This window comes from Bos javanicus, chromosome 27, assembly GCF_032452875.1.
Source record: "Bos javanicus breed banteng chromosome 27, ARS-OSU_banteng_1.0, whole genome shotgun sequence".
In the NCBI taxonomy this organism is placed as follows: domain Eukaryota; kingdom Metazoa; phylum Chordata; class Mammalia; order Artiodactyla; family Bovidae; genus Bos; species Bos javanicus.
Window position 1 is genome coordinate 29,178,966 of NC_083894.1, and position 27,760 is coordinate 29,206,725.

Sequence of the window (27,760 nt, forward strand, 5' to 3'; positions counted from 1 at the left end):
ATGGAATCACAAAGACTCAGAATAGCCAAAACAATCTTGAGAAAGAAAAAAGCTTGAGGCATCATGCTTCCCAATTTCAAACTATATGACCAACTTATAGTAATAAAAGACAGTATGTTATTGGCTTGAAAACAAACACACAGATCAATGGGACAGAGTAGAAAGCCCAGAAATAACCAGTGCTTATACAGTCAATTAATTTACAACAAAGAGCAAAGAACACTGAATGAATAGAGGACTGTCTCTTCAATAAACAGTGCTGGGAAAACTGGCAGCCACATTCAAAAGAACAAAACTGGACCACTGTCTAACACCATGCACAAAAACCAACCCCAAATAGACTACAGACTTGAATGTAACACCTGAAATCATAAAATTCCTAGAAGAAAACATAGGTAGTAAGCTCCTTGTCGTCAGTCTTGGTGCTGATTTTTCAGATCTGACACCAAAAGCCAAGGCAACAGGAACAAAAATAAACGAGTCCACATTAAACTAAAAAGGCTTCTGCATAGCAAAGGAAACCATCAACAAAGCAAAAAGGCAAGCTACTGAAGGGGAGAACATATTTGCAGATCATATGTCTGATAGAGGGTTAAGATCCAAAATATATTTTTAAAAACCTCATACGACTCAGTAGCAAATAAAACCCACAAACAATCTGATTAAACAATGGACAGATCTGAACAGATAATTTTTTTCAAAGACATACAAGATGGCCACAGATACATGAAAAGATGCTCAATATCACCAGTCATTAGGGAAATGCAGATCAGAACCACAATGAGGTATCTTTTCACACCTGTTAGAATGGCTGTTATCAAAAAGACAAGAAATAACAAGTGTTGGTGAAAATGTAGAGAAATGCTCAGTGTGGAGAAATGTTCAAGAACCGTTGGACACTGCTGATAGGAATGTAAACCGGTGCAGCCACCATGAACAGTATGGAGGTTCCTCCAAAATTTAAAAACAGAACCACTTATATGATCCAGTAATTCCACTTCTGGGTATTTATCCAAAGAAAATGAAAACATTAACTCAAAAAGATAGATTCACTCCCATATTCATTGCAATATTATTTATAAAAGCCAAGATATGGAAACAATCATGTCTACTGATGGATGAATTTAAAAAGAAAATGCAGCATATGTACATATGTACATACATATATATGTACAATGGAGTATTATGCTATGCTATGCTAAGTCACTTCAGTCGTGTCAGACTCTGTGCGACCCCATGGACTGCAGCCCACCAGGCTCCGTCCATGGGATTCTCCAGGCAAGAGTACTGGAGTGGGGTGCCATTGCCTGCTCCAGTGTATATATATATATATACACACACACATATATATGTATACATGGCACCCCAAGGCAATAGCACCCCACTCCAGTACTCTTGCCTGGAAAATCCCATGGACGGAGGACCCTGGGAGGCCGCAGTCCATGGGGTCGCTGGGAGTCGGACACGACTGAGCGACTTCGCTTTCACTTTTCACTTTCACGCATTGGAGAAGGAAATGGCAACCCACTCCAGGGTTCTTGCCTGGCGAATCCCAGGGACCGGGGAGCCTGGTAGGCTGCCGTCTGTGGGGTCGCACAGAGTCTGACACGACTGAAGTGACTTAGCAGCATACATATATATTCAGCATGGTATGTATATATAATAAATAGTATGGTATTGATAATTTATCACACTGTTGCAAATTTGAAAGTTGCTAAAGGAGTAAAAAGTTTTCATCACAAGAAGAAAATTCGTAACTATGTATAGTGATAAATGTTAACTAGACTTAAGGTGGTGATCCTTTTGCAACATAAACATCAAATCATTATGTTATAGTCCTGAAATTAATATATGTTAATTATACCTCAGCTAAAAATATATTCACAGAACTCACCTGGTGGTGGTGAGCAGGGACAGAGTATTATACGAAACCAAACTGAAAAAAAGGCACCATTTCTGATAGCCAAAGACCTATTATACAGCACATGGAACTCTACACAATGTTATGTGCCAGCCTCGATGGGCAGGGGGTTTGGGGAAGAATTAAAGCAAAAGTGAAAGTCGCTCAGTCCTGTCCGACTCTTTGCGACCCCATGGACTAAACACTCCATGGAATTCTCCAGGCCAGAATACTGGAGCGGGTAGCCTATCCCTTCTCCAGCGGATCTTCCCGACCCAGGAATTAAACGGGGTCTCTTGCAATACAAAATAAAAAGTTTGAAAAAAAAAAATCCAAACGATTTCCCCTACTGAATTCAGAGAGGGTGCTGTAGCCCAGGTGGTAAGTGTAGTCTATGTAATACCCAGCTTTTCAGTTCTTCCACATTGTTTTATACTTGATTTTACTAACCTAAAAGGGTACGTGTATTTATAGTATGACTTTCCTATGGTCTCTAAACCAGTCTTGTATAAGGCAGTAGGCTAGTGAGAAAAATCACTGTTCTTTAGGAAGCAATGTAAACCATACTTTTAACAGAGTCCAAGCTCCTACTGCTGGCTGCGAGACAGGCCAATGAATAAAAAGATTAATTGTTGAAGCAAGGAATAGCAATTTTCTTTGGAAAGCCAGACAGGACTCAGGCCTTTTTTATAAAAAAGGAAGGTTAGGTTGGTTGTTGCCAACTTCTTGGTGCCAGAATCCTTTGTTCTTATAGCTGTCAAGGTGGGTCAGGTCATGATGTTCCCATGAGTGCCCAACAAGAGAAGTGTTATTTTCTGTTCTGCAACTTTTTCCTTCTTTATGAATGGGAAAGTGTTACACCTTTAAAGGTTTGATCCTTGAGAATGGGCCACCCTATATATTTCAGGCTATAGGCAACATCCTTTTAGTTATTAAGGAGTAAAAAGAGCAATGGAATACAGACGTGGGGGTGGGGGGGAATCCAATATGAAGTCAGACTTGTTCTTCCCTATTGTAACACCTCTAGACCTTGCATACTCCTAAGTCTGCTAAAGGTTGTGACTCTCACCCAAATATCTAGTAAACTGAAGTCGGTTTTACTCTTTTAAGTTTGGCTTCAAAACCCAGTGCTGTATCAATGCATTCTAACAGGGTGGTTCCAATTCCTGGTTTTCATCTGCATGCAACGAAGTTATACTATTTATGACACACTGAATTATTTTATAACGTGGTATGCAAATCAAGGACCATCTTTATTCTGAAAGTGTGTCTTTCTTACTCTTCTCGTGGCCTTTCTTTTGGAAAACGGTATGAACTAGTGAAGATTTTCTTCTTTCCTTGTCAATAGAAAAAGCGTGGAAAAAAACCTGTTGCTCTTGAAATATCTTCTGATGCATGAATTTCAAGTCAGGACCCAATTCCACACCAAGCAAATGCGTGTTAAGTGCGGAAGAGAGGGTCTTACGTCCTAAAAGAACGCATCTGAGGTCCACAGACGGGGCGAGGAAGCGACAGCCTAGCTTACCGCCCCGCACGTAGCCCGTGCCCGCGTCCAATTCCCGGCGGCCGACTCTCCAGAGAACCGACAAACCGCGGGCTCGACAGGGGGCTCTCCTGGCGTCCCCGGTCTTCTCGCATCGGAATCGGCCGGCTCAGGAGCGGCCTCGCACGGACCCTCAGCGGGGCTGACAGTCCCAAGGCCAGCCGGGGACGAGAACCCGGCGGAACGAGCCTGTGGGGACAGTCCGGGGACTGGCGGCGAGCGTGAACGTCAGACCGCCAGGAGCCGCTGTTGCAAGGCTGTGAAATCAGAACTCTCGCGATAGGCGAGACTGGGCTTCGCGGAAGTGATTCTCCGGAAGCAGCATGGCGGCTCCCCTCAATTGATCCGGCACTACCTGGTGAACTGCTGACGAGATGCAGTCGGACGATGTGAGTCCTGATGCTCTGCCACCCAGGTTTTGCACAGGGTGTCTCGCCTGCTTTAGGAGACTCAAGAGCCGCCCGTTAGCCTCGTGGGGCTCCGGAAGCGAGGCCTCCAGAGCCCTGATTTCGGAGCGTGGGGCTCTCACGTGTCTACCCGGGTCCTTCGGGGTTAAGGGGACCGCTCACCGCCACCTCAGTCCCCGGGTTCGGTGTAAACGGCCCTTGATGCCTCGCAAGGGAGGCTTTCGCATGTGGTCCCTCGGAATTTGGGAGGCGGCGGGGCGAGGGGTGGGTGCCGGCGTGGGGGACGGTATGGTGAGCCTTAGACACCAAAGTTAAGCGTGCTTTTCATCCACGTGCGCGTTGCTCTTCAGCCTGCTTTACCTGTGTTAGGTTTTTCTTTTACCTTTGCTCCACTCTGTGCCCGCGTCATAATTTTGGAAGCATCCTAGGTTCATTCATTATTTGTATGAAATACACTCAAGCGCCTACAGTGTGCCAGGCATTGTAGTAATTACTGGCAATTTGGTTGTTATTAAGCCAGGCAAAAGACCTCTGCTTTCCTGGAGCTCTGGCAGGGGAGACAGTAAACACGTGAACGAATTAAATACAACTGAAATGTGTAGTACTGCTGTAAAAGAAACACCGGGGTGATAGAGAGTGATGAGAGACCACTTCCGATCAGAGATTTCTCTGAATAGAAGATATCTAAGCCGAGATCTGAAAGATGAGAAGGAACCGCCACTAGGGGCTGAGGGAATAGTAATCAATCCAGGCCATAGAACAATATAGTACAAAGATCTGGAGGTAAGAAAGGAATGTGGTAAGGGACATTCGTGTGACTGTGTTACAGGAGTCAAGGGAAGAAAGGTAGTGAAGCTGGATGTCTTTGCGGGACAAGATCATGTAGAGTCTTGAAGGAGGTGTTTTAAAGGTTTTAAAGTGACATGACATCTGACTTGTGTTTGTGAACATTTCTGTCCTATGAAAGGAGAGAGAATGAAAGCAAGGAGACTACAGCGTGATGAAAGTAGGTTCCACTAAGGTAGTACTGGTCATGAAAAGAAGTGGATGGATTTGAGATCTGTTTTATCAGTGTAACTGGCAAGACTTGGTTATGGTGTGATGAGCAGAGGGAAGAAATCAAGGGGCTTTTGGATTTGAACAGGCTGTTCAGTGGTGATTCTGTTTATGGATGTGGGGAAAACTAGAGAAGGTATTCTTTTGAGAGGTGTGGAATTGGAACCTCCATTTGGACCTGCTAATGTGTTTGAGGCCTTTCAGGCAGAAATGTCAAGTAAGCAGCTGGATGTATATATGAATCTGGTGCTTAGAAGTCTGACTAGGAGATGACAGTTTGGGAGTCATCAACTTTGAGATGATATTTAAAGCCACAAGCCAGAGTTAGCTCCTGCTTTTCCAGTTTCATTTCCTCGTACCCGTTTCCTACCGCCCCTCACCAAACAGGTCCCATAAGGTTCCAAAAATGTTTCGGTCTTTAACTCTTCTTTGTGTTTTTCCCTTTAACTTCTCTAAAGCCCTTTCCCAGCTCCTGAAGGTGGCTCACTCAAAGGTTCTCAGGCGCTTATACACCCCTGTTGTGGTATTTAGCAACTACTGCTTCGTGATGTTTTGTATCTTTCTGACTAGATAGAGAACGCTCTTTAAGGACTGTACCTTCCTTCATTCAGCATGTGCTTGAGTACCTCCTGTGTGTCAGGACTTTGAAATGTTAGTGTCTTACGTAACTACTAAGTGGACATTAAATGCCGAATGAATATAGAGCACAAGAGTTAGCAGAAGATAGTAGATGATTTTCCTTGTCCTCAATGAGATAAAATCATGGAATGTATATCTAAAAACCTAGTACTGTGCAGCCTTTCACAATGGATAATGAACATATTAAGTAAAAAAGGAAAGTTACTATTATATATATATAAAATATAGTTTATATATACATACTACAAACTCATATTGTTCAAAATATCCATGTAGGCATATTAGTTGGTATAACATACAACTATTTATAAAACACTAATGAAATTATATCTCTGGGCAGTACGGTTATGGTTATTGTTAATTTGTATTTACTTTTCCTGTAAGAATCTGTTATTTGTGTAAAATAACAAATAAATCAGACTATTTTACAAAGCACTTTGTCCTCATTCCTCAGAGACTTTCTCAGTAAAGCAGGGCGCTGCCCTAGGGCATTGTTTTCTTGGATTAATGTGGTGTCTGTTAGGTGAGAGCAATTGAAATGGATTTTACTTTTGTCTTACAGGTTATCTGGGATACACTAGGAAACAAGCAATTTTGTTCCTTCAAAATAAGGTGAGTCTAGATTTTCAGCTTGAACAGAGATTCTTTCGGTTGCCCTCTTGGTAACCCATCTTATAATTTTGGTTCTTTCCCTCTTATTCTAGAACCAAGACTCAGAGTTTCTGCAGAAATGAATATAGCCTGACTGGACTGTGTAACAGGTCATCCTGTCCCCTGGCAAACAGTCAGTATGCCACTATCAAAGAAGAGAAAGGTAACTCCTCAGGTTTAACTTCATGGGAAGTACTCAGCAGCTTTTAAAAGGATGTTCTTTAGTGTCTCTGCAAATAATAATAGAAGTATTTACTGTATCCTGCAGGACAGTGCTACTTGTATATGAAGGTTATAGAACGAGCAGCTTTCCCCAGGCGTCTCTGGGAACGGGTAAGACTTGGGGTATTAAATTACCATGACCATTGATCAACAGCAAAAAGGCCACATGCTTTTTCTCCCTTCCTTGACCACATCTATCTTAAACTCCTGGAGTTTAAGGCCTCTAAGAGGCCACATGGGTGTCATAAACAGTGAAGACCTGATCATTTATCCTTGTTCATCATGCTTCCATTAATCTGTTCGACAGGTCCGGCTTCATAAAAACTATGAGAAAGCACTGGAGCAAATAGATGAAAACCTAATTTACTGGCCCCGTTTCATTCGACACAAATGTAAGCAGAGATTCACCAAGATCACCCAGTACCTAATTCGAATTCGAAAACTTACACTTAAGCGACAGTAAGTACTGATCATTCATTTTTAAGTGTCTTTGCATGCATCATATTATGAAAGCTGAGAGATGGTGAAACCTCTAGAAATGCTTTAAGTTCAGCTTTGGGTAATTTTTAATAACATGCTAAGCAGCAGCAGTTTTACCACAAATTAATATTGTGCCCTTTGATTTTTGCAGGATTTTAAAAGTGTATAGTACAACTTGATTATCCCCTTCCTGTCTGAAAATCAGCTTCAGCAAATTGTCTTTATAACCCTGAGGGAATCCTAAAATTAGAGAATCTAAAGTGAATGTTAAGAACCTCACTCTGGGTCCACTGAGAACTGATTTTTAACAGTGGTGTGAAGTCCACACAGTTAACTGTGCCTTCTTTAAGGAGTGGCAGCTTAAAGAAGCTTCACTTCTCTGCATTGTGACCTGCAGAGAAAGCTAGAGATGTCACTTCCTAGAAAGTTCTTTTCTTGCAGTTCACAGAAGCATTAATCTTCAGCATTGTGAATGCCCTCAGAGATCTCAGAATGCCTCAAGAAACAAAAACAGCCATGTATGTGAAACATGTCTGTCAAATATATGTAAAATTGCTTGACTTTATAGCATTATCGAGGATATTTTAGTATATAATCTTGCTATATTGAGGTGAGCTCTACAAAATCAATTCCAGTCCTTTTTTCTTCTCATTTTTTAAATAAAGGAACATGTTTTCTGATCATGTGTTTTATTTCCCATAGGAGGAAACTTGTTCCTTTGAGTAAGAAGGTGGAGCGGAGGGAAAAACGAAGAGAGGTAACTTATTGTTCTGATAGTCACAACGTCTACACGTTCACTGAAGAGTAGGGATGTGTAAGCAGGGCTCATGAGAACCATTCAGTCACCACTGTCTGTGAACTGTTCATACCCTGGTAACAGACAACAGTGTTAGCTGCATACGGTATCTGGTATTCTGTATCTGAAGATTATGACTCTCAGGGCCGCATAAAATGTGGGTGCTTCAGGGACATTTGTAATACAAAACAGGAGGAATACCTTCAACAGAGATCCATAGCTCCTTGTCTGAAATTTTTGAGTCAGGGATTTCAGATTTAGAATCCTGTTTTGCCCATCTTATATTTTACATTTTACTCTCAGCTAATTTTGAGTATTCTGGTCACACACATTAGCAGTTGTACAGTGATATATAACAGTGTTTTACTAGATGAATTTACAGTAGGTGGAATTTTTTGAAAAAAACTTTTTAAGTAGCCTCATGCCAGTCCAGGTAATATTAGGCCTCTAAATTGAGCACTGTGCTGTGCTTAGTCACTCAGTCGTGTCCGACTCTTTGTGGCCCCGTGTACTGTAGCCCACCAGGCTCCTCTGTCCATAGGGATTCTCTAGGCAAGAATACTAGAGTGGGTTGCTGTCTCCTCCTCCAGGGGATCTTCCCAACCCAGGGATCGAACCTAGGTCTACCTGCATTGCAGGCAGATTCTTTACCGTCTGAGCCACTGGGGAAGCCCAAGAATATTGGAGTGGGTAGCCTATCCCTTCTCCAGGAGGACTTCCCAATCCAGGAATTGAACCAGGGTCTCCCGTGGAGACCTGGTCGTTGGCGGATTCTTTACCACCTGAGCTACCAGAGAAGCCCAAATTGAGCTTTGGGGGTTCTGAAATTGCTGGTAAGGGATTGAGATTATTTGTTTCTCTGAACTAGTCAGCTTTGTTCCTGAAGTAGTCAACAGTGATGGTAATATTGTGCCAACCGTGGAAAATCTAGTCAGGAAATTCCAGCCTTTGTGGAAAAGAGCAGTCTCCCTGTCAACCTCATGGGACCTCACTCAGGCTGAACATTCTTATGCTTTTAAGACCCGGAATTAGGTCTTCCTGACAAGTTCACATTTTCAGTCAGTTTAAGTATTTGCTTTGCTTACCCTACATCCACAAACGTGTACCTCATCATTTGTCATATCCTATCAAGAAACAGCTTTAATAATCCTGATGCTTTGTTTCCATTAATCACATAGAGTTCTGCGTTTCAAGCCTCAGTCATTGGTCTCCAAACTTTTTTGATCACTCCATCAATAAAATTTTTGAACATTTGCTCCCCAGTATATTATTTGCAAATGTTATACATGTACACTTGTGCTGTAGATATATTTAAATAATAGTCTGTGATGTAGTGAAGGCCTGGTTCTCAGCAAAGTAAAATTTGCCTCTAAGGGCTGTCATAGGTGATAGAGCTCAAAGACAGAGAAAGGAGGGTATTGTTGAGTGCCTGCATTTCGTACTTGCTGTTCACTTTTCATTCTCCACCACCAATTATGCAGACACCTTTGTTTAAATGTGGCTAGCGAGTTTTCATCTTCCTTGTCAAAACTTTAAAAACTTCTTTATGTTACATACCACTGACAGCTATTTGTTATCTTAGAAAATGTTGACAAATCTGAACGGTGCGGGGGGGGGGGGGGGGTGTGTGTGTGTGTGTGTGTGTGTGTGTGTGTGAAAAATGCATGGTTCTTTAAGTTTTGAGACTCAAGTGCTAAACCATTAAATAACCAGCATATATAACTACTGCCTATCTTATTGCAAACTATTCACTATCATCTATAGAGCCACGTAACCAAGCAAACTTAACCAAATAGCTGTATGCTGCAAGAATCTGAATGAGGTCACCACTTTCATACTCTTTGTGTAGTATTTTAAAGAAAAAATATTTACAGAAGTTTTGAGCATTTGGTTCCTACATCTCAGTAGATCACCCCTGAGGTGTAAGCACCCACTTTAGAGAAAAATGTAGAACATCACAATAATCTCTTCACTGCTTTGTGAGCCCCCATCTCCTTTGTAACTGATCCTGTGCACTATTCATTCTAACACAGCTTCAGAGTGTAAGGCTAACATCCTCTGAGATTTCCACTATCATCTTAATGCAGTCTTTGGGGAAAAAGGTAGATTGAGGCTATATTTTGGTTTTTATGTTTCAGTTTTGTAAAGGTAGAGATACCATGTATCATCACCTGTAAGAAGTCACTAAAGGAAGAGATTTATTTTGTTCAAGTATGATTTACAGTATTAATTTCTGCTGTACAGCAGTGCTTCAGTTACACATATATTCTTTTTCTTTATGGTTTATCACAGGATGTTTAATATAGTTCCCTGATTTATACAGTAGGAGAAGGAAGAGATTTTTTTTATCTTTTCTAACATGTTGTGTCTATGGCTTTAGAAAATGTAAATGAGTGACGGTCGCTGTTCCTTTTTTGCAGCTTTTATAGTCTTGCTTCAGGATTGCTAATTTTCTGAAATATTTAAGTGTTCGTATACCAGTTTGCTTTATCAAAGACTCTTAGAATTTAATTTAGAAATCTATTCATAAAACCGTAGGAATTTTTTAAGTTGAAAGATTTCCAAGGTTTGACAAGGAAAAAAAATATCTATCTGGTTAGACAGGCAGAAGTTCCTGTTACAGCAAGAGGGAAAAGGCGATTACATCTTTCACATAAAAACTTGGTTTCTTCCCTTCTACAGGCTGAACAATGAGTACTAATGAAGTAAATGGGTTTGTTCTTTTTCTTATAGGAAAAGGCATTAATAGCTGCTCAGCTGGACAATGCCATTGAAAAAGAGTTGCTGGAGAGACTGAAACAGGATACGGTGAGAAAGCTAGAAACTTTGGGGTACCGATTTTATTTTTTAGGTGGTAATATGCTAGGAGATATGGGACTAGTTGGAAATGGGATTTATTTTTAAAGATGTTAGAAAGAGCCTTACCTCGATTTTATTCCTGGAATAAAATAAGTATCATTTTATAAAATAAGTACAAGCTCTGGCTTGTAATGCAAGCATGTAAACCACTGCAGTTAACCCTTGACACTCGAGTTTGGAGGCCTTTCCTTTTTTGCCATTATTCCCAACTCCTCCTCCAAACACAGCAATTCCAGGTCTCTAAAAAGCCACACAGCTTTGATCCTCCTGCTTATTCATCCTAGTCTTTTAAGGTTCTTTAAAATGAATTTTTATTCTCTTTTGAAAAATGAATGTCACTTAAAGATACAACATGAATAAAATATGCTTTTTAACCCTTATTTGCCCTTTGTTGGTAAAACTACATTTGTTTCAATCCATGGGTTTTATATACTACTAAATTTTAACTGATCTGGCGTCCGTCCTTGATAGAAGTTACCAGTTTGGTGTTAACTGCTGATTATGTAAATGTCAAATATGGGTTTTTTAAAGACACCACTGGCTCTAGGCTTGAACATAATATAGTACTATTACTTATCAAACTAAATGTTCTTAATCACTGAGAAAAATAATATGCTGGTTGGACAGTGGTCTTGAAGCACACGGTCAAACGTGACGAAAACTGACCCGTGTTTCTTTTCTTCAGTATGGTGACATCTACAACTTCCCCATCCACGCCTTCGACAAGGCCCTGGAACAGCAGGAGGCAGAGAGTGACTCTTCGGATGCTGAGGAAAAAGATGATGAAGAAGATGAAGAAGTAAGCTTTGTGTTTTTGCTCTGTCAAGCAGTAATCTGTAGGATTAGATCTATTTTTATGTAATAGAGAATATCATTTTCAGTTCCCTAACCAAAAAATAGTTAGCTGGTCACTCATTTCCTATCATTTTTTATTAATTTGGTTCAGTAGTGGCTTCTTTATTCTCCAGGTTCAGCCAATAAACCACATGTTGACAATTTAATCTTACTTGCTGCTGCTGCTGCTGCTGCTAAGTCGCTTCAGTCGTGTCCGACTCTGTGCGACCCCATAGACGGAAGCCCACCAGGCTCCCCTGTCCCTGGGATTCTCCAGGCAAGGACACTGGAGTGGGTTGCCATTTCCTTCTCCAATGCATGAAAGTGAAAAGTGAAAGGAAGTCGCTCAGTCATGTCCGACTCTTAGCGACCCCATGGACTGCAGCCTAACAGGCTCCTCCGTCCATGGGATTTTCCAGGCAGGAGTACTGGAGTGGGGGTACCATTGCCTTCTCCGTAATCTTACTTAGTAGCCTTCTAAAATTTTTCCTGCAAGGTGACAAAGAGTCCTTATTGCCTAAGGGAACATAACATTAAGGAACCTACTGAAATTTACCAAGGGTTTAATCTTACTGTTACTATACAGGAAGTACTTAAGTGATAGTATTTTTGGGAAAGGGCAGATTTAACAAATTGATTTGCAGGAGACTCACATAGGGACACAGGTATACTTTTCCTATTAGTAATCTAGTTTTTAATATTTGAAATGAATAGTTTTAGTTGAATGTATAAAGAATTGTTTGTTCCTATATACTGATTTTAACTGGTTAAAATGAGGCTGTTTTATCTCTGATGATTTAAATCAGGCATGAGAATTGATATCCCTAAAGAAATAAGTTGATTTGGTTGCCTAGTAACCATTCTCTCATTGTGTTTTTGTTACTGATGTACTTATCAGAGAATAAAACTAGATGTCTAAGCTGCATTCTCATTATGTATCTTGAACCTAATGGTGAGTTTTATTTTAGGATGTGGGAAAAAGAGAGTTTGTGGAAGACGATGAAGTGGACGAGAGTGACATAAGTGATTTTGAGGTGAGGCTCATGGGTAAAAACTGTCCTTTGGCTTCAACCAAAAATGGGGGGTGGAGGTTCAGATCACACAGAACAGGTCACTTATCTAATTTGAGTTCTAAATAGAACAGAGACAGGAGTTTGGGGAATGAATCTAGCGTCTTCTTTTTTTTCCCCCTTCACGTGTTAGGATATGGATAAACTGGACGCCAGCAGTGATGAAGATCAGGATGATAAATCCTCCAGTGAAGAAGAAGAAAAAACCCTTGATGCCAAACACAAAGGCAAAACACCTCTGAAAGGGCCTTTGAGGAGGAAAAGAGCCTACGTAGAGATAGAGTATGAGCAAGAGACAGAGCCCATAGCCAAGGCCAAAACCACGTGATTTCCCTTCAGACATTTGTAAAGAGGACTGAACGCCTTCCTTTTTTTACATCTTAAACACATAACACTTCTGGGTTTTGCTCTTTCACAATATTTGTGTTTTTAATATTTATGCTAGTTTTGTGGGGCAAAAAATCTGGGAGGGAGTGGAGAAAGGCCTAAATAGTGAATATTTTTATAGCATTGTTACATGACATGTGCTGAAGTAACAGCATGAGCCCGAGAAGCATAAGGGATGAGTCTGTGGGTATAAATAGTTCTAAATTTAAATGTTATCCACTCACCCCTGTTTCCTTGGCATCTTTCGCCTTGCAGGCCTCCCCCACCCCTTTATTTAGAAATGTCCAGATTCCATTTGTTCATATTCTCCTTTCCCTACTTCTGTGGGAGTTAAAAAGAAGACAAGAGAAGGTCTAAGTTATAATGTTTAGTATAAATATACCTTTTGCCTGAAATAATTCCATTTAAAACAACTGGAAGAGAAAGAAAATCCTTTCCTCTTCAGGAAAGTAATACAAGTCTTAAGTTGTGTCGCAGGGAGCTCCTTCAGAAAGCTGTTGCACTCTTCGGATGCAGTTCCCCACCTGACTGTCTTCACAGCTGCGGGGGATTTTAGCCAGGAGACCCTGAAACATGAAACCAAACAGGCTTGTTTTTTTTGATTGTTACTTCACCTTGGTGGTTCTTCCGTGGTATCAGACTCAAAGAAGGAAAGGACTGATGACACTAGGGCAGTTCACGAACTGGTGTAATGCTGGGAACTGGAAATGTGCTCCTGGCTCACGGAGCAGCAGCCTTCTACCAGCCAGGATGAAGCAGATTAGATCTAGGGCTTGAAAACTGCTTGAAGTTAAAAAGCCAAGATGAATATAGTATCCCTCAATATTTTTAGGATGTTAATTTCTTTTCGTGCTGCCTATAACTGTAAATTGAAGATTTTGAGACAATGATTTATAAATTATGTATACATGGACACACAGCTGTTATATGAGATGGCTTGGAAAAGTAAACTTCTGTGGAATATGAGACCAAAGGAAGAATTCCCAAATGGATAAATAAAGTATGTGGAAAACATCATTGCCTCTGAAAAACTGGAAACATCTCTGTTACCTGAGTTACTTACTCTACCTAAATTATTCCTTGGTGGATGACAGACCATTATTTTAACTTTCTCTCTTCATTCAGACCACTAGAAGAGAATTTCCATTTTGCAGTCTTGATCATGATCTTTTTGCCCATTCTCTGTCCTAGCTCCAGAAGCATCCACTGATCCTCTTCCCTTTTCATCTAAAAAGTTCTGAATAGCTTTAAAGGGAGAATAAGGTATTGATCAAACTCTGCTGAAGGCTAAAAGACTCAGAGGTAGAGACTTGAACCTTCCACGTCCAATTACAGACTTGGTCAGGCACAAAACTATCACAGAAATTGCCTGAGGATGTCGAGGCCTAACCGAAACCGAGTGGTGGACTGTCCCTTACCTTCACCCGTCCCGAAGCACAGCGGTCCAGCAGAATCAGGCAGTCGGTGGCCTCTTCTAACAAGGCGCTCTTAACACACTCGGGTGTGAGGCTTGAATCCCTTGCTACATCACATATCAGTTTCAAGAGAGCCTTCAGTAAGACCACAAGTCTACAGAAGACTCTGGAATCAAGAAGAAACATGGTATTCATACTCTGAATCAGGAGATTAAAACCGAAAAAGGCACCTGGGATATGAAAGCCCTCGTTTCATAAAGGAAGGAACTGAAGTCCAAGTTTAAGACCATAGAGCTGGAAGCAGAATGAGACCAGACTCCAGATTTCTGAACTCCAAGCCTGTTGATTTTCTCTACAGCACACTGCCCACACACACTGACACGCTGGCATACCCAAGAACACCTGGTTGCCCTCCAGAAGTTGGTGGTTTTACTGTTAGGAAACAGCCCTCCTGAAAAGGGAGAACTGGGCCCTCCTACCAGGGGCCTATACTTTTGGCCAGAAAACAGGAAACGGCCCACAGTTCTTTAGCTTGGATGTGGTCTTAGGCCTGGAGGTTAAAGATACAGTGAAGGAAATAAGCTTGGCTTCTGAGAATTCAGTGTTGATTTAACTTTTCTGTCACTTTAATGCTAGATCCTAGATTACCACCAGTTAGGCCGTGTCTCTATTTACTTCTGCTTTGCCTTTCTAAACATTTTTATGATGAGGATTACATAAAATCGTAAATGCGCTTAATGCCACTGAATCATACACTTGAAAATGGTAAATTTTATGTATTTTTTAACCACAATAAAAAAAACTAAAAAGCCCTAAGGAAGCTGAAAATTTTAACTTGCAGTGTGAAAATAAAAACCAACCACATTTCTGGGCAGAAATGTGACTGGGAGAAGAAAAGTGTACATCTTTCGTCGTGATCTGAAAACCACTAAGTGGTTTCCAACAACCTGGGTGCTGCTCAGCACTTCACCTGTCTTCTTTCAACAGTCACTCCCCAGACCGCGCCCCCCCACATTCACATTTGTTTTCTGACCTCTCCACGTTTTCTTGACTTCTACTTAGTATCGGTATTGATTCAATTTCATTCATCCATCTATTCCAGTCACTTCGGAAATATCTATGTACTTGGTACTGGGCTTTCCCTGGTGGCTCAGTAGTAAAGAATCCGCCTGTCAATGCAGGAGCCTTGGGTTCAATCCCTGGCTCGGAGGATTCCCTGGGTTGGGAAGATCCTCTGGAGGAGGAAATGGCAACCCACTCCAGTATTCCTGCCTGGAAAATCCCATGGACAGAGGAGCCTGGCAGGCTACAGTCCATGGGGTTGCAAAAGAGTCAGACACGACTTGGTGTCTAAACAGGTTCTGAGTAAATTTTGGAGTTCTTGGTATCCTTAAGTGATCTTCCATCTTCCTGGAGCTTAGAATCAGCAGAGGAGAGAGACAGTAAGTAAATAAATGCAAACTGGGTACAAATGTGATTCTGGAGTACATTGTAAGGAGATGAGAGAATACAGTTCAGAACAGACACATACGTGTTGCTAAGATACTGGGACTCGTGCCCAATTAAGTCTTGTTATTTCATTCAGACTCACTAGAAAAAGCCCTGATACTGGGAAAGACTGAAGGCAAAAGGAGCATGGGGTGGCAGAGAATGAGATGGTTAGATAGCATCCCTGATTCAACAGACAAGAGTTTGAGCAAACTATGGGAGATAGTAAACGACAGGGAAGCCTGGGATGCTTCAGTCCATGGGGTCGTAAAGAGTCGGACATGACTAAGGAACTGAACGTTTCCTGCCAGAGAGCCTTTTGCAGACTCAATGTGTTTGGGTTCCAGCTTGCTGTTGAAGACACCTCCCTTGAGCCAGAGCTGGAATGCTAACCAAAGGTATCGCAAATCAGCATTCTCCTGATCACACATGTTCAATGATGTGCTGGAAGGGCTCTGTTCTCAATGAGACCTAAGAAACCTAAGGGTGAACCAAGTCAAGTATGTCTACTGTAGCACTGCTCAACAGCCTTAAGATTCTAACAGGCCTTAGAGGTAGACATGTCCACCTGAAGGGACCTGAGTGTATATCGTCAATGCCACTTTCACAGTTTAAAGTCCAACTGGTATGGGAAATGGAAGGTATTCCATCTGTACAGCATGTCCTTAATACTTTGTACTGAACATACATCTGGCCAAGTTCTGCAGGGAGTATGGATGGAGTTTTGCCCCTTAGCACACCTGACTGCTGGCTGTCATACCTGGGCCAAGTATACTGCAGGAGAAGTTTTAGGGTTTCCAGTATCTTCAATCTGGCCTCCTCCTCAGGTCCATCATATACCTCCAAGTAACCAATGATAACTCGCTCCAGCCTTTTCAAGTGCCGGACAGTTAAGATCCCCAACCTGACAACAACAGAGAAGATGCGATGAAGAGTGAAGTTGAGGAGTATGGCCAGACCCAGCTGCTCGGACTCACCTTTTCACAAAAGCTGGTAGGTTTCTCGCGTAAGTCCTGCGTAAGAGAAGGCGGTGCTCGGGCTCCATGTGCGTCAGGATCAACTGCAGGACCTCATCACAGTGAGTGGTGGGTCGGGCCCCATCTCCCTTCCAGTGCTGGGCTTTCTCCAGGATGGGGAATAAATCCAGCAGACACAGGAGCACAGCCTAAGAGGAAGTAAGAGAAAGGAGCTGTAGTTCACCAGCTGGTAGTCATAACACTCAATGATTTCTCTTGCAACTTCCACTCATCTACCATCCTCAGTGTCCATGTCATAGAATCCTATTAAGTGTAATGTATTACTTTATATTTTCAAACTTTTTAAACATTCTTTATTTCCATCAGACAGTCTCAAGTTAAAATCTCCTAGGACTGTTCTTCGGAGAAGGCAATGGCACCCCACTCCAGTACTCTTGCCTGGAGAATCCCATGGGCGGAGGAGCCTGGTGGGCTGCAGTCCATGGGGTTGCAAAGAGTCTGACACAACTGAGCGACTTGACTTTCACTTTTCACTTTCATGCGTTGGAGAAGGAAATGGCAACCCACTCCAGTGTTCTTGCCTGGAGAATCCCGGGGACGGGGGAGCCTGGTGGGCTGCTGTCTGTGGGGTCGCACAGAGTTGGACACAACTGAAGCGACTTAGCAGCAGCAGCAGCAGGACTGTTCTTTGCTAATCTATAGAATGGAGCAGGGCTAAGACTTTAATCCAGAATTTAGGAGTCTCAGTCTGTTGTCACTAAATACATAAGTTGATAGTTACAAGTATAATATCTACTATAAGACCTCTCCCAAACAGAATCTAAGATGGCTCTATTTGTATCCACTTTTGACCTCCCTCTCTGAAGTTTCAGTGTCCATGCAATCCCTTTTAGCTCTCCCGTGATCTTTGTTTCTCTTACTTTTTAACCACCATTCCAAGAGCCCTAACCTTCCTGTCTTTTAGGATAGCCTAGATTCTCAAAATCTAAAATAATATTTTAAAAAGAAAGGGGCAGGCTGAGGTAGGAGGAGGGAGAATATCTGGCCTAAAATAAGAAACAAGGTTATTTCTAACTCTAATTTTATGTAACTTCTTGACTTCAGAATGGTCTTGGCACCCTTCCCCACACAATATCCCCCAGAAATTCTAATTCATTCTTTATAAGCCAATATCACCTTACCAGATCCCCTTCAGATCAGATCAGTCGCTCAGTCATGTCCAACTCTTTGCGACCCCATGAATTGCAGCACGCCAGGCCTCCCTGTCCATCACCAACTCCCGGAGTTCACCCAGACTCACGTCCATTGAGTCAGTGATGCCATCCAGCCACCTCATCCTCTGTTGTCCCCTTCTCCTCCTGCCCCCAATCCCTCCCAGCATCACAGTATTTTCCAATGAGTGAACTCTTCGCATGAAGTGGCCAAAGTACTGGAGTTTCAGCTTTAGCATCATTCCTTCCAAAGAAATCCCAGGGCTGATCTCCTTCAGAATGGACTGGTTGGATCTCCTTGCAGTCCAAGGGACTCTCAAGAGTCTTCTCCAACACCACAGTTCAAAAGCATCAATTCCTGGGCGCTCAGCCTTCTTCACAGTCCAACTCTCACATCCATACATGACCATAAGAAAAACCATAGCCTTGACTAGACGAACCTTTGTTGGCAAAGTAACGTCTCTGCTTTTCAATATGCTATCTAGGTTGGTCCTAACTTTCCTTCCAAGGAGTAAGCGTCTTTTAATTTCATGGCTGTACTCACCATCTGCAGTGAATTTGGAGCCCAGAAAAATAAAGTCTGACACTGTTTCCACTGTTTCCCCATCTATTTCCCATGAAGTGATGGGACTGGATGCCATGATCTTCGTTTTCTGAATGTTGAGCTTTAAGCCAACTTTTTCAGTCTCCACTTTCACTTTCATCAAAAGGGTCTTTAGTTCTTCTTCACTTTCTGCCATAAGGGTGGTGTCATCTGCATATCTGAGGTTATTGAGATTTCTCCCAGCAATCTTGATTCCAGCTTGTCTTTCTTCCAGTCCAGCGTTTCTCATGATGTACTCTGCATATAAGTTAAATAAACAGGGTGACAATATACAGCCTTGACGAACTCCTTTTCCTATTTGGAACCAGGCTGTTGTTCCATGTCCAGTTCTAACTGTTGCTTCCTGACCTGCATACAAATTTCTCAAGAGGCAGATCAGGTGGTCTGGTATTCCCATCTCTTTCAGAATTTTCCACAGTTTATTGTGATCCACACAGTCAAAGGCTTTGGCATAGTCAATAAAGCAGAAATAGATGTTTTTCTGGAACTCTCTTGCTTTTTCCATGATCCAGTGGATGTTGGCAATTTGATCTCTGGTTCCTCTACCTTGTCTAAAACCAGCTTGAACATCAGAAAGTTCACGGTTCACATATTGCTGAAGCCTGGCTTGGAGAAATTTTGAGCATTACTTTACTAGCGTGTGAGATGAGTGCAACGGTGTGGTAGTTTGAGCATTCTTTGGCATTGCCTTTCTTTGGGATTGGAATGAAAACTGACCTTTTCCAGTCCCGTGGCCACTGCTGAGTTTTCCAAATTTGCTGGCATGTTGAGTGCAGCACTTTCACAGCATCATCTTTCAGGATTTGAAATAGCTCAAAGGGAATTCCATCACCTCCACTAGCTTTGTTCGTAGTGATGCTTTCTAAGGCCCACTTGACTTCACATTCCAGGATGTCTGGCTCTAGGTCAGTGATCACACCATCATGATTATCTGGGTCGTGAAGATCTTTTTTGTACAGTTCTTCTGTTTATTCTTGCCACCTGTTGTGAATATCTTCTGCTTCTGTTAGGTCCATACCATTTCTGTCCTTTATCAAGCTCATCTTTGCATGAAATGTTCCTTTGATACCTCTGCTTTTCTTGAAGAGATCCCTAGTCTTTCCCATTCTGTTGTTTTCCTCTATTTCTTTGCATTGATCGCTGAAGAAGGCTTTCTTATCTCTTCTTGCTATTCTTTGGAACTCTGCATTCAGATGTTTATATCTTTCCTTTTCTCCTTTGCTTTTTGCTTCTCTTCTTTTCACAGCTATTTCTAAGGCCTCCCCAGACAGCCATTTTGCTTTTTTGCATTTCTTTTCCACGGGGATGGTCTTGATCCCTGTCTCCTGTACAATGTCATGAACCTCCGTCCATAGTTCATCAGGCACTCTCTATCAGATCTAGTCCCTTAAATCTATTTCTTACTTCCACTGTATAATCATAAGGGATTTGATTTAGGTCATACCTGAATGGTCTAGTGGTTTTCCCTACTTTCTTCAATTTAAGTCTGAATTTGGCAATAAGGAGTTCATGGTCTGAGCCACAGTCAGCTCCTGGTCTTGTTTTTGCTGACTGTATAGAGCTTCTCCATCTTTGGCTGCAAAGAATATAATCAATCTGATGTCAGTGTTGACCATCTGGTGATGTCCATGTATAGAGTCTTCTCTTGTGTTGTTGGAAGAGGGTGTTTGTTATGACCAGTGCATTTTCTTGGCAAAACTCTATTAGTCTTTGCCCTGCTTCATTCCGTATTCCAAGGCCAAATTTGCCTGTTACTCCAAGTGTTTCTTGACTTCCTACTTTTGCATTCAAAAACACCCCAATACCACCAAACCTCGTTAGCTGCTTATTGCTAAACACCTACCGCGTTTTATACAAACCTCTTTTAATAGATTACTCTGTACTGTATTTATATTTACAGTATATATATTTACATAAATGTGTCTGCAAAGGATTTCTTATAGCCAGAAACCTTGCCTGACTCATTCAATCTTGGAACCTACAATGGTTACTCAGTGGTTACACATAATAGGTTACACACAATAGGTACTCAGAGTGTACTGGATGAAACAGCAAATGACACTCACCCAACATACAAAGAGTTCCCCGTGTCTGTATTGATATAAAAGCAGCCCAGAAGGAAGGACACTTAATAAAAACAGAACTTACTCAGGAGTTCCTTGGTGGTCTAGTGGTTAGGATTCTGCACTTCCACTGCTGGGGCCAGGGTTTAAGCCCTGGTAGGGGGAACTAAGATCCTAAAAACCATGTGGCTAAAAAGAAAAAAAATGGAGGCACAGGGAAGAAAGAACCCATCTTTCTCTCTTGTTCATAAATAGGTGAGAGACTACAAAAAAAATTTTTTTTAAACTAGAACTTTTTCAGACATAAAACTGCCCCCAAGTGATATATAATTGACCCAGATGAAGCCATTTTCACTCGCCATTTGCTATCCCCATTTTCTTTTTTTAAATGTATTTATTTTTGCCTGTGCTGGACCTTTGCTGCTGCTCAAGGGCTTTCTCTAGTTGCAGACTGTAAGACTGCTCTTCATTGCAGTAAACTCACTTTTCAATGAGGCTGAGCTCTCTTGTTGCAGAGCATGGGCTCTAGGTGCATTGGCTTCAGTAGCTCCAGCCCAAGCACTCTAGAGTGCAGGCTCAGGGACTGTGGCACAGGGGCTTAGGTGCTCTGCAGCATGTGGGATCTTCCTGGGCCAGGGATCGAACCTGTGTCCCCTGCATTGGCAGGCAGACTCCTGACCACTGTACCACCAGGGAAGTCCAGCTATCCCTGTCTTTTCAACTTGTTAGTGGCTCTCAGTTATCATCCCCACCTTCCAAGAAGAGAAAAATGCCACCAACTATTCTTATTCACATAATGCCACCTTCTACTCAAATTTGAAAGCTTAGACTTACCGTTATGAGCAAATCTTACAATTACCTGAATGAGGTGGTGTTCCCGTGCGTACAGGTGGTTGAAAAGGGCGTGGTAGAGGACCTGAGCCCTGTTGTACTGCAGCAAATCAGCAGCTGGCTGCAATCAGACAAATTACCCAATTAAAGCTTCCCAAGGTTGGCACAATGTTGATAAATTTTGAGACTGAACATGGTATGTGGGTTACACTACTCTGTGTATATTTCAAAAGCTCCATAATACACAGAAGCAAAAAAGTTTCCTTGAGTAATAGCTTACACATTTGGATATAATCCCTTTCAGCTTCTGAATTTTTTGTTCCTTGAAAGTCAGTTGTTAATTAGTCTAAGTCTGGTTCTTCAGTCTGACAATGGTCTGTGTTTCTTATACATATCACCTCTGAGATACAAGCTACTTGTATTCTTGCCTGGGAGATCCTGTGGACAGAGGAGCCTGGCAGGCTATGGTGTATGGGATCACAAAGAGTTGGACACAACTGAGAGACTTTCACTTCACCTCACAAGCTACTAGGTTGGTAGAGGAAAATATAGGCAAAAATATAAATTATTGAATTGAGTCACATAACAGCATTAATAGTTAATAAAAGATATAAATACAAGCAACAATAAATTGGTGATATCGTGAATGAGGAATGGCCAAGACTCAGTGTGTGCCATCAATACGCATGCCAGGGAGCACAGGTCACTCACCACGTTAAGCACAATGTGATGGAGGCAGTGGACACCCAGGATTTTGTTTTCAGTCTGATAGTCATCTGAGATGAGCAATGACGGCGGAAGTGTTCTTTCCAGATGTTGGCTCAGCCAGGGTCGAGTGACCTTTTGCAGAGTCCATGAGAAAACATATTTGGTGGCTGGGTTATTCTTCCAGGAGTCCCTAAATGGAAATGTGAAACCACATTAAGTGACATGGTGTCCTGGTGAAGCGCAAATGTATTTTCTTGGACTTGAAAAAAAAATGTCCTACATAAGATAACTCTTGATGTTATAACATACGTTTTTAAGATTTAGATCAAAGTAACTTACAGAACTTACACTAAATACATTTATTACCCAGGGCTCTGGGCCTAAAGCATATCCAAGGAGAAGTAGCCAGTTACAGCCACAGCTATGTAAACAATCTGTGGTGATGGTGGTGGTGGTTACAGTGAGAAAGTCTTGAGAAGGGAGAGAGGTGGAAAGGAAATGCCTTCAGTAACATTATTATTATTACTATAAGGGAGCAAATGATTCAACATTCAAACAGCAATTTATAACTTATAAAGTGAGTTTATATAATTACTCAACCAATCTTCAAATACAGTCTAACAGGTAATGTTATCTTTATATTACAAACAACGAAACTGGTCCTATTCCAAAGCAATGAAAACCAGCACTAGACTACGTCAAAACTGTCTTTTAACTCCATTGTTGTTGTTTAGTTGTTGTGTCCGACTCTGCAACCCCATGGACTGTAGCCCGCCAGGCTCCTCTGTCCATGGGACTTCCTAGGCAAGAATACTGGAGTTGGCTGACATTTCCTTCTCCAGATCTTTCCCACCCAGGGATCGAACCTGTGTCTTCTGCGTCTCCTGCACTGGCAGGCGGATTCTTTACCACTGAGCCAGCAAACATCACTGCCACATCTAAATAACAGCGATGAGTTTCAATAGTTTAAATTTAAACCTTACCTTTAAATTTCCAACTCCCTAACCCCACCTAACTAAAGAAAGTTAAGTCTAAATAAATGGGACAGAACTTCCAATTGCAGGGCAGTTGTCAAGAGGACTGGAAAATCGAGTACGAAGACCTAGGTTCTAATGTCGAATTTGCCACTACCTACTTAATGTCATTTATAGCAAATCACAATCTTTCTGGGCCTTAAGAGGCCTGCTATTAAACGCCCTCATCTTAGTGATGAAAAAACAAGACTCCTTTGAGCTCTAGCCTTCTAAAATATTAGGCTGAAGCTCAAGTTGATGGCCTTTATTGGCAAGAGTACTCACTTATTCAAATCGGGTTTGAGAAGCCCCATGATCGCAGTAAATCTCCCTTTCTCGTCTTCATTTTCTCCGTGGAGGAATCCAGCCACAGAACCACACTCAGTGACCTGAAGCAATAAGGCGAGCACCTGTCCAGCGACCTCTTGAGATCTTGGGCTGGTCCACGGTTGCTCCAAGCTGTGTGTGACTGCAAAAACATAGATGGGTCCTGCCAAGGGACGGAGGCTTGTCTTCCATGCAGGGCAAACCAAGGAATTTTTGGCGGCCTCGACCTTCCTCAAGAGCTTAAGAAACAGTAACGCAACTGCCGCCGCTTTCTCCGCCACGTCGGGGTGGCGGTCACCTCTCCCTTCCGGCTCCTCGGCAGGGGCTGCATACTTCCCTAGGGCTTTTGCCACCTGCCCCAGCATCTCGGGCATTCCACGGAGCGAGGCGTCACTCCCCTCAAATAACCGATCACATTCTTTAGCTTCGAGCAGAGCAGCGAGGTCCTCAAGAGCTGCACTTCTGGCCTTGCCCCGTCGGGATTCCTGGCCGGCAAACTGGTGCAAGATTTGGGAGAAGGCCTGCCCGAGGGCGGAGGAAGACCATGCTCCGGGCAAGGAAGAACCCTCCCAAGGTGGGGATTCCCAAGGGCCGTGAGGCTCCATCCCTCAGACCGAGAACGCGGACGGAGGCGGCCGGGGATCCGCTCAGAGCGGGAGGAAAGATCACCGCGGGGCCTGGGATTCTCGAAAAGCACAGGAAAAAAAAAAAAAAAATCAAAACGGTGAGACGTCTAGGAGGACCGCGGGGAGAGACGGTCTAACCGGCAGAAGAGTAAAGATACAAATGAAAAGATGCGGGGAAGAGGTCTCTCTGGAAGTAACAGAGTCTGATTCCCAAAATGGAGGGGGGAAGTTACTCTTGCCTTTCTGAAGACTTAAAAAAAAAGAGTTTAAGAAATAAACCCTGTATGCACGACATTCGCACGGCCACCGTTACCTGAAGCCCTTCCGACGCGCCTGGGCGTGTCAGGATCCGACTCAGCCAACGTCGTTGCCGCAAAGCAGAAGCCTAGCTTCCGCCATTACCGCGGCAACGCTCCGTCATTTCACGACGGATGATCGTAAAGCAATGGCGTCCCCGGGTCAAAAAGGGTGGAGCCGTGAGAAGGATTTTTGCATGTGGAATAACCCCCACCTAGATATTTTCTTTCTGTTTCCGCCTACTAAGGTAGAAACAAAAGAAATATCACGGAATGTCGGTGACGGTGATAAAATATACAGGATTTTATAGGCAAGTATAAATAAATAAGCCCTACACCTGTCGTCCTTCGTGAAAAGTTAGTGGTCCCGTCCCTGGAGCGCCTTAATCAGCTAGTCAAGATGATCCTTTTGTAGTTCATGAGCATGATGATTGGGTGTTCATGCGGCTGCGTGACGTGTGCCTCCCTGCAAACCTTGTTACGACACCGGCACATTACCCGTCTGACGTGAACTAAAAGGGTCTTTTATAGTTACAAGGAAGCTTTATGAACTAGTTATACCTTGGTGGTTGATGTTTTTTTTACATACTTAGTACGCGCACTATTGTTTTTATTCTGGTTTGACGTGAACTTTTGAGAGCCGTTTGGCGCGTGTAGTCGCAGTTCTGTGGGGAAACTCACCCGCAGGGGACGTGGAAGGGTCGCGAGGGTAGATTGTCAAGACGTGCTTGCCGGCCTGTGTCCCCGCTACTGTGGGGGCGGGGCCGCCACCCGAAGTTGCCGGAAAAGCGCCGGCCACTGACGCAGTGGGTTCCCGGCGTGAAGGTTAGTTCCCGCGTTTCTCAGGGGCAGGTCTGGGAATTTGCCGGGTGATTTCCTGTAATTTCCATCGTGCAGTAGGAATCCGGGGAAGCACACTCCGTTTATGCCCAGACGTGGGCGGGAGCGCGCGCGGAAAGACGCGCGGCGGACACCCGGGGGGGCGTCGGAGAGCCTCCTTTGCCGCCTCTAGAGGGAGGTCTGGGGTCGCTGCGCAAACCCACGCGGCCCCGAGGGCCGGCTTAGTCTCCGCGGTGTGCCCATCAGGTCGTCTCCGGTCTCTCGGATTCCTCAGGGTTCTGAGCCCCTAGGCTGTCCTGAGGCAGATCTCGGGGCGTGGGACGGTGTCAAGAGCAGGTTTCGATCCCCAGAGCGTGATTAGGGTGAGGGGAAACTTGAACTTTGATTCCGCCGTGGACAGGACAGTTGTGCCATCGCTCAGTTTTGTCCCGCTCTGCGACCGCATAGACTGCAGCACGCCAGGTGTCTGTCCATCACCAACTCCCAGAGCTTGCTCAAACTCACGTGCATCCAGTAGGTGAGGACATGCAACCATGTCAACCCTGTTCTCTCCTCTTCCGGCCTTCAGTCTTTCCCAGCATCAGGGTCTTTTCCATGAGTCCGTTCTTCGCATCAGGTGGCCAAAGTATTGGAGCTTCAGCATCAGTTCTTTCAATGAATACTCAGGATTGATTTCCTTTAGGATGGACTGGTTTGATCATTTTGCAGTCTAAGGGACTCTCAAGAGTCTTCTCCAACACCACAGTTCAAAAGCATCAAACACCCTATCTGTAGATGTTGTCTGCAATTCTTTCCTGCTTCCAACCCCCTCTTCCCCCGACCCCCACCCCCGACCTTGGCCAAAATTTCAGTAACTTCTCTGTGGGTTGTAATACTGCTTACTTAGGAATGTTATGAGAAATAAAGAAGTTAAATATACGTGGCTCAGAACAATCCCTAGTCTCTTGTAAATTTAATACAGGTGTTCTTATTGTTAAACCACAGCTTCTGTATTAACTTTTATTTCCTCCTTGTAGGGGAATTTTATGGTTAGGACCCTTCCATTCTTCCTTTCACTTGACCTTCTTTTCTCTGACCAATTGGTGGCACTGATGGTTTTCTTAGCAATATCCAACGTTGATTAAGAAGTCCTCCCAAGGGGATTCTCCCATATCAGATATTGGCCCCTATGGGAGCAAGATGGCAATCCGCAGACCATTATTGTACCCCTCATCTGCTAGACCCTGTCTGCTCTGTTCCACATTCCCCTTGTGCTAAGTGGATCCAAGTTAATTCCTTATGAGGAAAGTACTTGTATTGCAAGAGCTCACCCTCTCTGCACACTGAGTTTCCGGAGGCCAGAGACCATGGCTTTATCTCCAGTGCCTGGCACAATTTAGTCATGCAATAAATGTTTGTTGAACCCACAAGTCCATCCGCAGAGGACTGGCTGAATAGAGCACCGTACATCCACACAGTACAGTTCTGTGCAGCTGTACAAAGGAATGAAGACCATCTCTGTGGAGGCCATGGAACCCTAGGATATATTGTTAAGTGAAAAAAAGCAAGGCTGAGGGACTTCCCCGGGGTCCATTGGTTAAGACTGCATGTCCAACGCAGGGGGGGTGGGTTCCATCCTGGGTGGGGGAACTAAAATTCCACATGCTGTGCAGTGCCGTCAAAAAAAAAAAAAAAAGCATACATCACATATATGTGGCCTATTTCCTAAGAAAGATGTGGTGCATTTGCTCACATTTTTTAAAAGCAGCAATGGAAGAAGAAATTGCACACATTTTTAAAAGGGCTACTTATAAGAAAAGAACAAGGTGAAAACCATGGGTGTGGAAGCTAGACTTCTTTTGATCTACTCGGTCTTATACTCAGTTTTGACTTTGGGATCTTGTAAATATGTAATTATTTTGAAAAGAAAATAACAAAGCACTTCCCACAAAGGAAAAAAATGCCAAGAATCAAAGTATATTTTAAGTTACTGGCATAATCATATGGAAAAATAAGAAACTGACTTTAAAACTGATGATTTTGGCTATACATCCTTAGTGTGATATAGCCTAAGAACAGAAAAGAATGGCAAAAAAAACCAAGCTGCATTCAGTAACAGTAGTTGTTAGTAATAATACTGGTATTGTTATTTAGATGCTGTTGCATGTATATTTTCGGAGAAGGCAATGGCACCCCACTCCAGTACTGTTGCCTGGAAAATCCCATGGACAGAGGAGCCTGGTGGGCTGCAGTCCATGGGGTCGCTAAGAGTCGGACACGACTGAGCGACTTCACTTTCACTTTTCACTTTCATGCATTGGAGAAGGAAATGGCAACCCACTCCAGTGTTCTTGCCTGGAGAATCCCAGGGTCGGTGGAGCCTGATGGGCTGCCGTCTATGGGGTCGCACAGAGTCAGACACCACTGAAGCGACTTAGCAGCAGCAGCAGCAGCATGTATATTTTACTTATTTTGTGTATATAAAATAGCATAAAAGTCTTAATGTTGTTAGAAACCAGATCTTCAGTGACAGATAAA

The 27,760-nt window shown here is 43.0% G+C and overlaps 2 protein-coding genes and 1 non-coding gene across 6 annotated transcripts; 2 read left to right on the forward strand and 1 right to left on the reverse strand.

Annotated features, from left to right (window-relative positions):
• Window positions 1-3,726: 3,726 nt before the first annotated feature.
• MAK16 (MAK16 homolog) lies at window positions 3,727-13,858 on the forward strand. The gene is made up of 10 exons (XM_061404445.1): window positions 3,727-3,832; window positions 6,108-6,157; window positions 6,250-6,359; window positions 6,465-6,529; window positions 6,726-6,877; window positions 7,601-7,655; window positions 10,428-10,502; window positions 11,239-11,352; window positions 12,356-12,421; window positions 12,591-13,858. Exons 1-10 carry the CDS (start codon window positions 3,818-3,820, stop codon window positions 12,783-12,785), a joined length of 897 nt encoding a protein of 298 aa, XP_061260429.1. The 5' UTR covers window positions 3,727-3,817; the 3' UTR covers window positions 12,786-13,858.
• On the reverse strand, window positions 9,876-25,398 carry TTI2 (TELO2 interacting protein 2). 4 transcript variants are annotated; one of them, XR_009734060.1, is made up of 8 exons: window positions 23,440-25,372; window positions 22,145-22,331; window positions 21,462-21,554; window positions 16,725-16,912; window positions 16,508-16,651; window positions 14,263-14,425; window positions 13,227-13,410; window positions 9,876-11,320 (listed from the first exon to the last, which is right to left on the reverse strand). XR_009734060.1 is itself a non-coding variant. In XM_061404443.1 (7 exons), exons 1-7 carry the CDS (start codon window positions 24,084-24,086, stop codon window positions 13,306-13,308), a joined length of 1,527 nt encoding a protein of 508 aa, XP_061260427.1. In that variant the 5' UTR covers window positions 24,087-25,373; the 3' UTR covers window positions 13,197-13,305. The 4 variants fall into 4 exon arrangements, 2 of the variants coding, with proteins under 2 accessions (XP_061260427.1, XP_061260428.1); XR_009734061.1 differs by having other exon boundaries at window positions 13,227-15,675; window positions 23,440-25,398; XM_061404443.1 differs by lacking the exon at window positions 9,876-11,320 and having other exon boundaries at window positions 13,197-13,410; window positions 23,440-25,373.
• LOC133240183 (small nucleolar RNA U13) lies at window positions 24,807-24,911 on the forward strand. The gene has a single exon (XR_009734162.1). It is a non-coding gene; the product is annotated as a small nucleolar RNA U13 (small nucleolar RNA).
• Window positions 25,399-27,760: the final 2,362 nt, after the last annotated feature.

Bases quoted from the DNA above. Each gene is read 5' to 3' on its own strand.
- MAK16 (XM_061404445.1), top strand. The intron at 11,353-12,355 runs GTAAGCTTTGTG...GTTTTATTTTAG, and splicing joins ATGATGAAGAAGATGAAGAA to GATGTGGGAAAAAGAGAGTT. The intron at 12,422-12,590 runs GTGAGGCTCATG...TTCACGTGTTAG, and splicing joins GTGACATAAGTGATTTTGAG to GATATGGATAAACTGGACGC.
- TTI2 (XM_061404443.1), bottom strand. From the start codon at position 24,086: ATGGAGCCTCACGGCCCTTGGGAATCCCCACCTTGGGAGGGTTCTTCC. The intron at 22,332-23,439 runs GTGAGTACTCTT...ATTTCCATTTAG, and splicing joins CTCAAACCCGATTTGAATAA to GGACTCCTGGAAGAATAACC. The intron at 14,426-16,507 runs GTATGACAGCCA...TCTTGATTCCAG, and splicing joins CTGCAGTATACTTGGCCCAG to AGTCTTCTGTAGACTTGTGG.